This window comes from Nuphar pumila, chromosome 10 (assembly GCF_984573655.1).
Source record: "Nuphar pumila chromosome 10, dmNupPumi1.hap1.1, whole genome shotgun sequence".
Lineage (NCBI taxonomy): Eukaryota > Viridiplantae > Streptophyta > Magnoliopsida > Nymphaeales > Nymphaeaceae > Nuphar > Nuphar pumila.
The window spans coordinates 32,082,024-32,097,154 of record NC_143258.1 but is presented as its reverse complement, the minus strand read 5'-3'; the positions used below and the strand labels follow the sequence as shown (position 1 = coordinate 32,097,154).

Here is a 15,131-nt window from a genome sequence, read left to right as displayed (position 1 = left end):
GCTTAAAAAAGTTGATTGGTGCTCGAGAAAAAATTTAGAAGTAATAATAGGATCAAAATAGGGAGAACCTCCACTCGCTTTGTGTTTAGAAATACATGTTTAGAAATTTGAATCTTTTTGTAATAGGATCAAAATGCTAATAACCCTTTTGCTGATCTAGAAACCCTAAGAAGCAACACTTTATTGCTTTAGGAGAACTTATTTCTATATCTATCTGGAAACAAAACAAAGCATGTGCACCACAAAATCCTCAATGACTTATAATAAGGAATTTCATCATACTTCTTTTGAAAGGGTGAAATACTTGCTAGAACTCCAGAAAAATGCAGTTTATTAAACAAATTACAATATTAATTGCTTTTGATTGATAGATTTTAGGTACATGACTAGCAAATAAAAATGCTCTAGTGGTCCGCAATATACGTGTATTTTCCTCTTAACAACTCCATTTTGCTCATGAGCTAGACGTCTGATGTAGTCTTTTTTTTTCTTGCAAGAATTCCTGAAACACGTCCAATGTATTCTCCCTTTATCTGAACACAAAACCTTCTTCTTAGTACAAAATTGAGTATCAATCATGGAACACTTTTTTTGTTGAAAAATCTAAGAAAGTTCATTTCTAGTTTTTATAAAGTTAATCAAAGTATATCTTGTACAATCATCTATAAAACTGACAAAATAGGCAAAACCTCCCTTAGACAAAGCAAGCGACGATGCCCAAACATCTAAATATACAAGATCAAAAGTAGTAATTAGACTCTACCACTCTAGTATCAAAAGAAGAGCACGAACTATGTCACATGGGTGCGGGTGCGGGGATGCGGCACTTCCAAAAAACTCGGGTGCGGGGGTGCAACACGGGCACAAATGTAAAATATATATATATATATATATATAATTTTAAAGTTTTAACAATTTAACATTTAACAGTTAACATTGTCATAATATCATTCATCATGCATGCAATATATCAACCTAAATATCAAATTATCAATCAAATAAGTAAAGCAATTACATAAATCAACCTAAATATCAATCAAATGAGTAAAGCATAAAAGAACTAAATTACATACCAAAGTATATCTTGATGAAGTAATGGATGTTAATAATTTTCTTCTTCATCATCAAATGCATCATTAGAAGGAATACTGGGCTCAACTAAATCTATGTTTGTTATGTTGAAATCATGCTCTCCCTCGAAGTCACACTCTTCTGGATTTACATCCCAAAATTTGGATGTTCCTTGGCTGCGTTACAAGCCCAATTTGAAAATGTTAAATACAATACAAGTATATTTAAATGAAAACTAAGAAATAATCAAATAACTAATAGAGCAAATTAGTAACTGTATTCATCATTGCTTCCCGAAAGTAATCAAAGATTTGAATGAACATATACTAAATCCTCTGCACGCTTGCTGGTGAGTTTGTTTCTCTTCATGTTGTGGATTTGAGAATATGTGCTCCAATTTCTTTCACAACAAGATAACAGGTTGCGATAGTAATTTTAATGCAAGACATTGGAGAAGAGTTGTTTCTGATCCAAATGTTGACCACCATGTGATAGGATCTATATTATCTTCTTCTCTCGCGAATAATGCCGGTCCATATAATCTCGAAGATAAAAATTTTTCAAACTTTTGTGTGACTTGATGTAGAAGATATGCTTCTGAAAAAAGTCTTGTCATACACATATTTCTATGTCTTGATAGCTCTGGGTCTAAATTTGGAGGGACACGACCAATACCACCAGCCCGCCACTTATTTACACAATATTTTGGATTAAGAGAATGTGCCATGCAATGCAAAGGAGTGTTGCTCTTATCTCATCTTCTGACTAAAATTGAATGAATATGATTAAAAAAATCTGAATCATCCAACACAGGATTTTTTTCTTCATGCTTGAAAACTATAACTTGTATTTTTTCAATCATATTATCTCACATTTCATAAACTCTGTGAAGCATGGGCTCATCCTTATCAACTTCTCTTAAGATTTTCCAAATAGGTTATGTAATTTGAAGAAAGTATACCACTCTGTCCCAAAACTCATCATCAAGTATAAATTTTTTTAATTTCTTAAGCCTTGATATCATCATCAACACGATAGAATGTTCAATTTTCATCAGTTACCATGTTAATCAAAGCATTCTTCACCATGACAATGATGGACGCAAAACGTGTTTCAGCGACCTTTAACAATTTCAAGTCAGAATGCCCTATTAAATATAGCATTAGCACGATGGTGGTTAACAACAAAATTCTTAATGCTTTTGACATTTTTTCAAATTCTTCAATACATGAACATAAAGCATATGCTTGTGGATTTTTTTCTTCTTTGGGGTTATAGAGGCTCTTTAGGGTCAGATTTAAGCTGTGTGCTACACAAGGAGTCCAAAAAATATGAGGGTACTCAATCTCCAAACTCAACGCTGCACTTTTACAAACTGGAGCATTGTCTGAAATGATTTACACCACTTTCTGATCACCCACTTCTTTTATGATTTCTATAAACAACCCCTTCAAATACTCTGCATTTTTATATTCCCCACCTGCATCAACTGCTTTCAAGAATATTGGGCCACTAAGTGAACAAGCAATGAAATTAATCAGTGGACGCCTTTGAATATCTGTCCATCCATCAGACACAATAGAAACTCCATTTTGCTCCCATGAATATTTTTTAATCTCCAGCAACCTCTCTACATTTGCCCTCTCTTCTGCAAGAAGTGTGGTTCGTATTTTTTCTGAACTTGGAGGCACATAACCACTCAAATTACAATTTGCCAAGGATGTTACTAAATCCTTTAGATAAGGATTTCTAGCCGCATTAAATGCGAGTGAACCACAATAAAAATACCTCCCAACTTTTATATCAAATTCTTTTCTTCCATATGTATTGAATGATGCTTGTATCGTTCCTCTACCTCCTACATTGACTTTTTTTTTTCAGCATCTTCTTGGTGGCTTACAAATGACACACTAACCACATATTCTTCTTGTATTTTCTTGTATTGTTTTCGCATTGCCTCAACTTTTTTGCAAGCTGAAATGCCATGTCCTGGTATCTTCCACAAATGAGCCTTCACTCTTGTGTAAGACCCAACAAATTCTCTTTCGCAGAACTTGCATCGAAATCTCTTGTTTCCACAACCTCCTTCTCCCGTTTTTGCAAGTACCTATAGTGACCCCACATCATTAATCCCATTGCAACTATGAGCAAAACTAGCAGTAGAACTCACATGTTGGGTTGAGGATGCCGCAAGTCCTTTTCCTTTATTCGTCATTTTTATCTTGAAAACACAAAAAAATACATTCAAAATTTAAAATCAATTATACAGACTGACATTATCTTGATATAAAATCACCAAGGATGGGGGATCTGTCCCTCCCCTGCCAAAAACAGGGAGGGACTCAGCCCCTCCCCTGCCAAAAACAGAGAGCAGGGTTGGGGGCTCGACCCCCTCCCCTGTCGAAAACAGAGGGAGCAGGGGGGGCTCAGCCCCTCCTCTGAAATCAAAAGGAGCAGGGTGGGGGTTTCGGCCCCTTCCCTGCCGAAAATAGGGAGGGGCTCAGCCCCTCCCCTACAGACCCAACAAGAGAGCGGGAGGGGGGGCTCGGCCCCTCTCCTACCAAAAACAGAGGGAGCAGGGAGGGGCTCAGCCCCTCCCCTGCCGACCCAACAAGAGTGCGAGAGGGGGGGCTCGGCCCCTCCCCTGCCGAAAACAAAGGGAGCAGGGAGGGCTCAGCCCCTCCCCTACTGACCCAACAAGAGTGCGAACGGGGGGAGGGGCTCGGCCCCTCCTCTGTCGAAAACAGAGGGAGCAGGGGGGGCTCATCCCCTCCCCTGCCGACCCAACAAGCCAACCCAACAAGAGAGCGAGAGGGAGGGATCGACCCCTCCCCTGCCGAAAACAAAGGGAGCAGGGGGGGGGCTCGGCCCCTCCCCTGCCGACCCAACAAGAGAGCGAGAGGGGGGGGGGGCTCAGCCCCTCCCCTGCTGACACAAGCAGAGAGCAAGAGGGACGTACCTCCGACGAGGGAATGGAGGAGCTTCGGAGGTGGTGTCGGGAGAGGAGAGGAGTGATTTGGGCAAAAAAAAAAATTGCCCTAATCACTCCTTTTCATTGGTTTTTTTTTAACTTCCAAAATGTGGACAAAAACAACCCTGGGTGCGTTGACCGCACCTAGGGACGTGTTGATCGCACCTGGTGCCGTACCCGCACGCGCACCCACGTCACGTCGCATCGACGCGGGTGCGGCACCTGCTTTGCCGAGTCCCTGTTACTTAGAGCACAACTCTTAGCTATCCTCCAACTCTTACATTGCTTTACATGGTTAGACACTATGTCACAGGGATTCAGGCTAACCAGGTGCCGCACCCGCATCGACGCGATGCGGGTGCGGCAGCCAGTGCAGTCAACCAGACCTTGGGTGCGGTCAACTCACCTAGGGTCATTTATGTAAGAAAAAAAGACGTCGAGGGAGGCTCGCCTGAAGAAGAAGAAGAGAAGAAGAAGAGAAGAAGAAAAAGAAGAAGAAGAAGAAGAAGAAGAAAGAGAGAGGCGAGAGGGAACTCACCTGAAAGGGGCCCGGAGGGGGGGCTCGCCGGACGTGGGGCTTGTCGGTGTCAGGTGGCCGGAAAACAAACAGAAGAGATGGAGCCTGCGGCGGGGGGAGAAGGCGAGCGAGGAGAGAGAGTGAGCAGCATGGGGGAGGGTTTCACGAATGAAACCCTACCCTGCGTGCTTATTTAAAACATGTTTTATCGGGTTTGGATCCGGGTCGGATCCGAATTCGACACGGATCCAAACTCATTTTTTTGCTGCATCCCCGCACCCGCACCCATGTGACATAGGTTAGACATATACACCTTAGACCTATGTCACAGGGACTCGACAAATTGGGTGCCACACCCGCATCGACGCGATGCGACGCAGGTGCGGTCAACCTGACCCTGGGTGTGTTGACCACACCCAGGGTTATTTATGTCCAACTTTTGGACTTTATATATATATATATATATATATATATATATATATATATGCCGCACCCCCGCACCCAATTTTTTTTAAAGTGCCGCACCCCTGCACCCGCACTTGCACCCATGTGACATAGCTATATATATATATATATATATATATATATATATATATATATATATATATATATATATATATGCCGCACCCCCGCACCCAATTTTTTTTAAAGTGCCGCACCCCCGCACCCGCACTTGCACCCATGTGACATAGCCTTAGACTCACTAAGATCATATGAAGATATGCGATGCTATAACGTAGTGCTGGAAACATGACCCAGTATCTAGTGCCACAAAACAGACTCATCCAAAACCATAGCTAGCCCAACTTTAAGTCTCTTCTATGAACTCAAATCCAATCAATTTAGATAATATAACTCTCCTATGACCAATCCCAATCTATGTAGCACGGACTCTTCTAACATGTCACCGCACCCGCACCCGCACTTGCATGGGTGCGACACTTGGACATGGCTTTCGTTGTGACAGGTGAAGTCAACCACATTGAGGTCCATTTTTGTCCAAAAGTAAATTCGGTTAACTCTAACCAAGTCCAGTTATATCTATACATAAATGCACACACATGCACGTAGTGTTAACTTAAAACTGTTAAAAAATATATATATACCCTCCCCGCACCCCCGCACCCAAGTTTTTTTAAAGTGCTGAATCTTTGCATGCACATCCACATCCACATCCACATCCACATCCGCACCCGCACCTGCACCTGTGTGACATAGATCACAATCCTCCTCCCTGATAACATAACTGATCTAGCACAACATGATGCGCAAGAAAAAAATTTATATTACAATTGAGTTTAGTAATATGGCCAATAAAAGTGAGATTGACGGCAAATGAAGACCCATGATAAACTTATGAAATATTCATTTTACTTGCAGAACATGATACAAAAGTCACTGACCAACCTTAGAAAATAGACATGGATGATCAATCTGCAGTGCGATTGTACCATTGCAAGATTAAGACAGATTCATGTGTGGTCATATTACATGACACACCTGAGTCTATTAACCAGCTAAAAAATATAGAGATACTTACAAAAGCAGTACTGGAAAAAGTGAAATTGGAGAATGAAACAGCCGATTGAGCCATAAATTGTTGAATCTGATCTAAGATGTGAGAATGCAAAGCAGACGGGTTCTGAAGGGCTCACTACAGTGGAGGAATAATGCTATGTACTATTACTACGTGATGATCTATTCTTAGGCTTTTTGCAACGTGAACAATAATTGATGCAGCAAATGCCCCAAGTTTTTCTTAGAATCGAGCATATATTCATGTGAGTAAGCTTGATGCAGAGCAGGACCAGATCGGGCCTGTCCCGCGTGACCCAGGCACGGCCAGGGAACCCGACCCACAGGGGATGGACGATCGGACCCAAGAGCTGGATCCGATCGCAGGTAAGGTGACCCGATGCAGGGACGTGACCTTGCACACCTACTCCAGACGAGGGAAGGCCCGGATCGTCCCAGATCCATCTGCAGAGTGAAGATGTCTCGGGTCCAAGACCGGACCCGAGACCCGGGTCCACTAGCAGGCTTTAAAAACCCTCTTCTAGGGTTGCGTGAGGCAGAGAATCTGGAATATTGCAGCAGCCTTCTTTTTTTCTGTCAGCAGTTTTTCTTTGGGTTTTCTTTATTCTTTTCTATTGCTTGTCTTATTTTGTTTATGTTCACCCCATTGTTCGATTGAGAATCATATTGAAATAAAAGCAGTGCCATTGTTTCGGTGGACATTCTTCTTATCTTCTGCACATCGCACGACCGTGAGAGTCATGCCATCATCTTCCACAACCAAGTGCATCGAAGCCGATCCCTTCGCTGCATCAAAGCTCCTTGCAGTAATGACAACAAACTGAACTCATATCTCCTCTAAGCCCTGTTGACCTTGCACCTAATTTGCCTCTAGACTGCCTCGTGACAGCTAGCATAGCCTCTTTGAAGGACAAATACATGAAAATGTATTCATGAACACATATGCATGGACATGCATGGATACATATGCATGGACAATTACATGAGCATACATGCATGGACATGCATCAACATGGACAAATACTCCATAGACACATGCTTGACATGCATGGACATATGCATGAAATACATGCACACACATGCTTGAACAAATACATGCAAATACACATTCATGAACATGCAACTGTATGCATGAACATGGACACATGCATGAACAAAGTTTGCAAATACATGCATGAACAAATAATGCTAATACTTTTGATTGCTTTTACTCCAAAAAGGTACACTTATTTGGGAGTCAAAACTAGTTCCTTGAAATTCTAAAACCACATGAAATTCAAAAGGAGCTCCCAAACCGTTTGTGGTATTGGCAACTCCAAAACCATGTTTTGGCAAAAGCCATGTTTCCATCCCAGTGCAAGACTCCCAAACACAGTCTTAATATTTCTGTCCATAAACATTTGTGTGCTGCTTTTGTAAAATTTTGCATGTTGATACAGTTTTTTTCTTGTGGTTTGGGGTCAAGGGGTTGTTTGTGTTCTGTCACCTCTCTTGTCATTTTCCCAATTTATATGGTTAACCTTGCAAGTCTCAGCAGCTTCTAAATCCAAGCCCTCCCATTCCCTTGTTATTGTGTATTTTTATATTTACTTACTTTGTTTGCTTCTTTGTCCAATAGTAATTAACATCAGTATTTTCTGGTTCTGATTTACCTGCTTGTAGGCCATTAAAAATGAAGTGATTGTGGATCTTATTAACCAGTGTCGTTCCCACGAGAAAAAGCTCATGCAGTTGGTGAATTCAACAGTGTACGATCTTCTCAATTAAATGAATACTTTAGGAAACTGTTCCTCATAAATGTTTTCATTGAAGCTATTGAGAAATCCTGTTTGAGATACTTTTTAAAGACCATATGCTTTGGGTGAAGAACATACAATCTATTCATTATTTTCATCCTAATTCCTGTCTTATGCAATTTGTTTTTCAATTACAACCAGAATCATTTGAAAACTGCATGACACTTTTGTCAATATAGTCGTGATGCTCATAATCTTTTTTTCTTTCTTAATGTATATGATTATTATAGATAATTAGGCGTTTGCATTAAAACAATGACTTGTGAATGCTTTTATTTGGAGCTTTAACATCTGCTTTATGAAAATAAGTTTAACAATTTGTCAAAATTCCACAAGATGCTCACTGTAAGGCATGAAAAGTACTGCTTGTCCATATCAAAAAATTGTGAACAACATAGTTATCTAGGTTGCTTTTATTTTTGCTCCATTTGCTTCAACCATCTTTTCCACAAAGGCTGTGTTATTTGACTAAAGGTGGCTAACTGGCTATATTATGTTCATTCTATAAGAGTTTCTGAGTGTGCTGTTCAGCTCAGATTTGCGTCCAAGCAAGAGATACACATTGCTTTAGTTGCTTAAGCTTAAGTTATGGGATTTCTCTGTTTCTTCTTTTTAGTTTTGAAGGTTATTCAATGGTTCACATCATTTTATCTGGACATCCATGTATTCTGAAAATATTAAAATGTTATTGGATGTCCTAAGGTGTCACTTGTCATGTTATTGTAATGAAATAGCAGAAGGGCTTAAACATGATCACACTCACAATGTGCACAAGCACAAGTCCACTAAGGGATAACACAAATAGCCAAAAAAAGTCCAACACGAGTAAAAAATATAGGATCTTATTAAGTGCTTGAGTAAAAGCATAAAGAATAGAGGGGATCACACCCCTATTTATACCTGAGAAAAGGAGAATAGAGAGAGACCATTTGGGGCTCCTAAGAGAGTTGTTGGGAGCTCCCAACGACTCCATGGTCAAAAAGACCATAGTGACCCTATGGCTCCTCTAATTTACAAAAACAGAAAAATAAAATAACTGAAAAGAAAAAACTGTTTTTAATAAACAGTTTTATTACAAAGAGGAAATCACTAAAATGCCCCTATAGGGCATTTAACTATTACAAGATTAATAACTATATGTATGTATATATAGGTATCATGTATGCATATATTTTGACACTCTCTCTCAAACTTACGGTGAAATAACCGAAAGTTTATTAATGAAGAAAATAAAACGAGGTGCAAGAACAACTTTGGTGAAGAAATTTGCAAGTTGGTATTCTGATGTGACATACGACAATGTATTAGTTCCTCTCAAATATTCATCTTTGACATGATGGCAATCCATTTCAATGTGTTTAGTACGCTTATGGAAGGTGTGATTGCTTGCAATGTAGATTTCTCTTTTCTTATGTAATATCGTGTATTTTTTCATGATTTTTAAAATCGATAAAATCGTGGAAAATAGTGATTTTATAGGTGATGTCAGCTGGGTCTGGGTATGACCCAAAGCCCACTGACAAGACAGTTGAGCGAATTATGATTTAAGAAAATTTTGTTTTTTAACCTTTACATTTGAGCAAAAATCAAGCGAAATTCAGGAAAAATTCGGAGGCAAAAATCGGGCATGAACACCATCAGATCCACCTCAAAATATTGATCACGTTGGCGACCTGTGTAAGACCCGCAAATTTTTAGCAAAATTTTTGAATAAATCTACGATGTATTTTATGTAAAAATAGCATATGAACCCGAAATGCGAAACAAATAGATTTCAACGAACCAACGATACTTATGACGTACGTATCTTCGCAAATATACGCTCAAACAGTCAGGGAACTATAACTTTCTCCCTGAATAAAATTAGGAGATTTCAACGACCCAACTCACTTAGTTTTGTCGATATGAAGAAAATACTCATCTCACATTTTTTCGTAAAAAATATCGGCGAAACCCTAAAAATACGTGGGACCCACAAAAATATCTGGTGGACCCCACAAAAATATCTTATCAAAAATATCCTATGGGCCCCACAAAAATATCTCTTGGAATTATTAAGTGGGCCCTACAGGGATATATGTCATTTTATTACTTTATCACCAAGTTTAGGTCTTGGATCAAAGGGTTTGGATCGGATCCACACCACATGTGGATCCTGGATTCACATGAAAAACTATAAATAGAGGTGACCTCTTAAAAATTGCCCCCCTCCTTCTTTCTCCTCTGTCTCTCTAGCTCCTCTCATCTCTCTCCTCTGTCTTGGTTCTAGCCTAGACCAAGCCCACTTGCAATGAACTTGGATCTGCTTAGCCTAGGCTAAGCCTAGTTGGTCAAGACTCACTTGACCTACCTGGTTAGCTTTTCTCTCTCCTCTTTTGTTTTGGTCTTAGCCTAGGTCAAACGCACTTGACCTAGACTTAGTCGAGTTGAGGTGGGTTTGGACCCACTTGATCTAGTTTGAACTCAGTTGGGACATGACCCCTTGGTCCTGACAGCTTGACTCTACCATTTTCTTGCCTAAGTCCAACCCATCCGACCAAACCTAGCCTAGTTGAGGTAGGTTCGAACCCAGTTGGATCTAAGCTAGGTTGAAACCGGTTTTTGGTCTAGACTTTGTTGGATCGCCATTTCATCGAAAGCTGCAAGAGACAATCTTGGTTGTGACTGTATCAGACATAAGAGATGTGTCGGCCATGACATAGTAGCTCAACCACTTTGTTGGAGCACCACCGCATAGCTTGGGTAGGTTTGCGCACCAATCAGTGCCAAAGTTCTACTCTTCTTGATATATATATATATATATATATATATATATATATATATATATATATATATATATATATATATATATATATATATATATATATATATATATATATATATATATGCTTATGCCTTTAAGATTGTCGTCACGTAGAACGATGTCAAGTCTCCTGCTTTTTACCAAGGTTTTAAAACTCACTGAGTCAACTCGGCTGACTTGGCTCGGCTCGGCCCTCCAGCGAGTCAACCCTGCAAGGCAAACTCGGTTTGCCAAGACTCGGGCTTGACTCGGCCTGACTCGAGTGAGTTCTGGGATGTTTGAAAATTTTTGAGTTTCAAATTACAGTTTCGAAATATATAAGTACATATATTTTAACAAGGGTTACCCCCAGATTTTGTATAAAAAAGAAAATAAAAATCATTTAAAGATAAAAAAATCATTTAAATCCATAGAATAAAATCGCCATGCTGTTGGAACTACTGTTCACCCGGTGCTATCAACTTATTCTAGCAAAATATTTTAAAGAAATGATTCTCAATATATATGGAGGGTCAAATGTGCCTATAGGAAGTCATATTTAGGTTTCATCATCCATTTGTTATGTGAACAAACATTGTACAAATTCAAATATTAGTAGTCTTTTTATAGTTGTGCCATTAATATGTTTCCTGCATAGTTTTCATACATGAGAAAATTGCTTATTTATGTTGATATTAGGCATTCTGTAAACTTTCAATATGCATATATATGATATATCCCTATTTTACATTTATGGATTTGTTAGAGAGGGAATTGGAACTTTTAAAACAAGCTAGCATATATGATTGCCATTTTAGGAACCGTAGGTAGTAGCAGACTGAACTCATGGTGACCACATCCTCTAATTCAAGTCATGAATTAGTCAAAGTGCTTGTATAGATATCAAATTCAAGTAAACCTCTATAGCTTTGCAGTTGTTTTTATATTCTTACAGACATTTGGATGGACAGTAGTGATACTGTCTCTTGGAACCTTAGCAAGTGGGGAAAATGTAGTGCCATGTTGATTACAATTATGGCAAAGGAATAGAAAACTAGAATTGCCTCCTTGCCTATTCCTTTGCTATTCAAAGTACATTTCCAGAATGTGGCTAAGAAATGGACTTAATGATTATCCACTCCATTGATATTCCATGATGTGCCTTATGTAGAGATTATAAAACAAATATCATTATATCAGGGCACATATTTGTCCATATCTCCTTTCTGCATGCCATATTAAGTCATTATGTAAACCTTTATATATTTAAATGACAATTTATATATTGTTTTTCTTTTAAAATCAAAAGTTAACAAAACCCTGTCCGAGTCACCGAGTTGATCCGCCGAGTCATGAGTCAATAAACGAGTCGAGTCTCGAGTCATGGGTTTTAAAACCTTGCTTTTTACCTGTCACATGGGTGCGGGTGTGGGTGCGACACGGGTGCGGCGCAATTTTAAAAATTTTGGACACGGGGACTTGGCTATATATATATATATATTGTGTGCATATATGTGGATATTGTCCTCTAAAGTTTGGCACCAACATGAGTGTTTTTATAAACTTTGCAAATTGTACTTTTGCCCTTGCAGAAAGGGGGGTTCGGGGGCTCCCCCCGGCGCGGGTCCCGCTGCGCAGTCAGCGGGCGGGGAAAGTTTTTTTTCTGGGGCTTATGTTTGAGACTCATGCTATATATATATTTTAAAAATCTATAAAAAGATCATTTTTTTTTGTTTTTTCCCCTAAAAATGGACAATTTTTGGACTCAGTCAACATTGACAGAGTTTAAAAAAGGACGGACTTGGCCTCGGCTCGTTGACCGAGTCCGACTCGGCGTTGACCGAGTCTGGGCCGAGTCCGAAGCCGCACCCGTGTCGGGGCGTGTCGACTCGGGTGCGGCGCCTCCCTAGCCGAGTCCGTGTGACGACTTTTTATATATATGTATTTGCTTATGCTTTTAAGATTACCGTCACATTGAATGATGTCAAGGCTCTTACTTTTTGCATATATGTATACATATATTTGCTTATGTATTTAAGATTGCTATCGCGTTGAACGATGACAAGGCTACTGCTTTCTGCAAATATATATGTCTTTAATTTCTGCAAGTTATTTAGTTCAGTTTTTCTCGTCGAATATCAAGTATACTTTCATTTACGCCGCCGCGCTATATCGCATAGGCTCATGCTTATATTACGTATGGTTGCGCATAAATGAACGTTCAAATGGAGATCAACTTCTATCGCCAAATGCGATTCCATATGCCGCTATTCTATCAGTGTTTTGATTGACGAATAAAGCTCCTATTGAAAAGGCTTTGCCCTTGCGCAAAACTGTTTTTTTGTAAAAACCTAAGTCACTTGCGCATGGCCTAACTAAGGCCTAAGGTTACAATGAACCATGATAGATGCGAATTACGCATAATGGTGCACATCTGTAATATCACGTATTTTCATACTTGGTCATTTTTAGGTTTTTCAAAAATTTGGCTAAGTATAGAAGAAAAATCGTTTGATTCTCGATTTTTGGCTGATGCTTTTGAGTCTGGGCTTGGACCAGGTTTCATCAACTAAGTCTAAATGAGCCACTTAAAACGTGAGAAAAAGTTTAATTTTTAACTTTTAAATTCAAGTGAAATTTGAGTTATTTTCGATCGAAATTTAGAATTTGATATTCGTGTAATATGTCGTTGGATGCGTCTCATAATTCTGAGCGCAACGACATTTTACTTTTCTGAATTCGAGATCCGTTTGGCTCGAAAATTGTACTTTTTCAAAAATTGAGCAGTTTGTCCGTTCAGATCTTGATTTGGATCGGACCGGATATGATGGATTTGATCCAAATTAATATGGATTTGAACTCTATCTAAGACCCATATTAATCTGGATTTGATCCAGCTCAAGACCCATTTGAAATTTTGAGATGGATTCGGATCCAGATCCAAATTCATGCTCAATGATTTTTTTCAACTTTAAATTCATCAAAAACCTTTAAATTGGGGTTTATTAATGTTAAGAAGCCTCCCAAGTTAATTTGGTAATTTTTGAAAGCTTTTGAAAATTTATTTATTATTTAATATTAAATAAATAAATAAATAATTTAATGTAATTCCAAAAATTTATTTTGAAGGTTGTTTAGGACTCTTAATAGAGCCCTTAAACACACCTAGAAACATCTAAGAAGGTTGGAGAAGCATGGAGTTTCAAATAAAATGAAACTTAATAGTTCCGAACTTTTCGGAAATCTCTAAGAGAGAAGAGAGTTTCAGCTGGGGATGCACTCTCTTCTCCAGCCCACCTAGAGCCCTATATATGGATAAAAAAAAGAAAGAGGAAATAAAAAAAGAAAAGGAAAAAGAAATAGGAGAGTGGAGAGGAAAAGAAAGGAAGGAGGAGGAAGATGGAGGAAGAAGAGGAGTTTGGACTTCTCCAACCATCTACCCACGTTTTTCAACTTTCACCATTGTTTTTCTTCAAGTTTTTATTCATGATATGGGTTTTCTCTCTTGAAACAAGTGAGAAATTGATATACATTGGATTTCCATGCAATAATCTGACGGGAATCTATGAAAAAAGTATTTATATCTATGTTTTTGCAAAAACACATGGAGGATGCAGCATGGATCTTCCTCCAAGGTTGTATTCTTGATTCTTTCTATTATTTCAAAGAAATAAAAATTCTATACACGTTAAAAAAGATTTTTTATTGGTGGTAAAAGTATTTATTTAAAGGTTTTTTTGCTAGTTTTTATTCTCCATGGATGTTCTATTGATTGGGTCAGTAGGTACACCTGAGCTCTATGGGTATACACTATGTCAGGTGTTTCATGGACAACATTCAATTCTGGGATATATGTATTATGATACATGTAAGTAGTCGTTGATGCAAATCGTGACTGGTTGTGGGTCTGTCCAACCCTAGCAGAAAATAAAGAAAATAATAATAATATGAATAAAAGGGAATGCTCTGATTCCCTATATTATTCATGATTGTATGCATCTGAAAAAAAAAACAATGAATTCTCGAAACAACGTTTTGTGATTTCTGTTTATGGAATCGATTTAACTTGTGTGAATTCTTCCACTGTATAGTACCCTAATTAAACTTAGAGATGGTAGTGGGTTGAGACCACATCCATGAGGTGAAAGGCTTGGATTCGGTAATGAACCGGTCATATGGGTCTGACCATCCGACCCTATTCAAATATATGGATCCGAACTTGAGGGTCAGATGAATCCAGGTTTGGGAATTAAGGGGTACGAGCGTGTTATACCAGACCCCTGAATAATTTTTAAAACTAGCATACACAAATATGGTGGGGCAACGTTAATGACAAAAACTGTTTATTTCAGAATTGTATAAGTATGCTGACAGCCACCTGACCATGATGGTTCTGTACACTTGCACCCTAATGTGAAATGCACAGTTATGGAATGTAGTGTGCATCATTCACCTAAG

At 38.8% G+C, this 15,131-nt stretch overlaps 1 protein-coding gene across 1 annotated transcript in view; it reads left to right on the top strand.

The window, feature by feature from the left end:
• The window catches only part of LOC149826616 (TOM1-like protein 6), a 93,813-nt gene that overhangs the window by 63,259 nt on the left and 15,423 nt on the right, over positions 1-15,131 (top strand). The window contains exon 7 of the mRNA XM_090018907.1: positions 7,758-7,843. Within this exon, the coding sequence (XP_089875033.1) occupies positions 7,758-7,843 (86 nt within the window). The remainder of the gene's footprint in view (positions 1-7,757; positions 7,844-15,131) is intronic.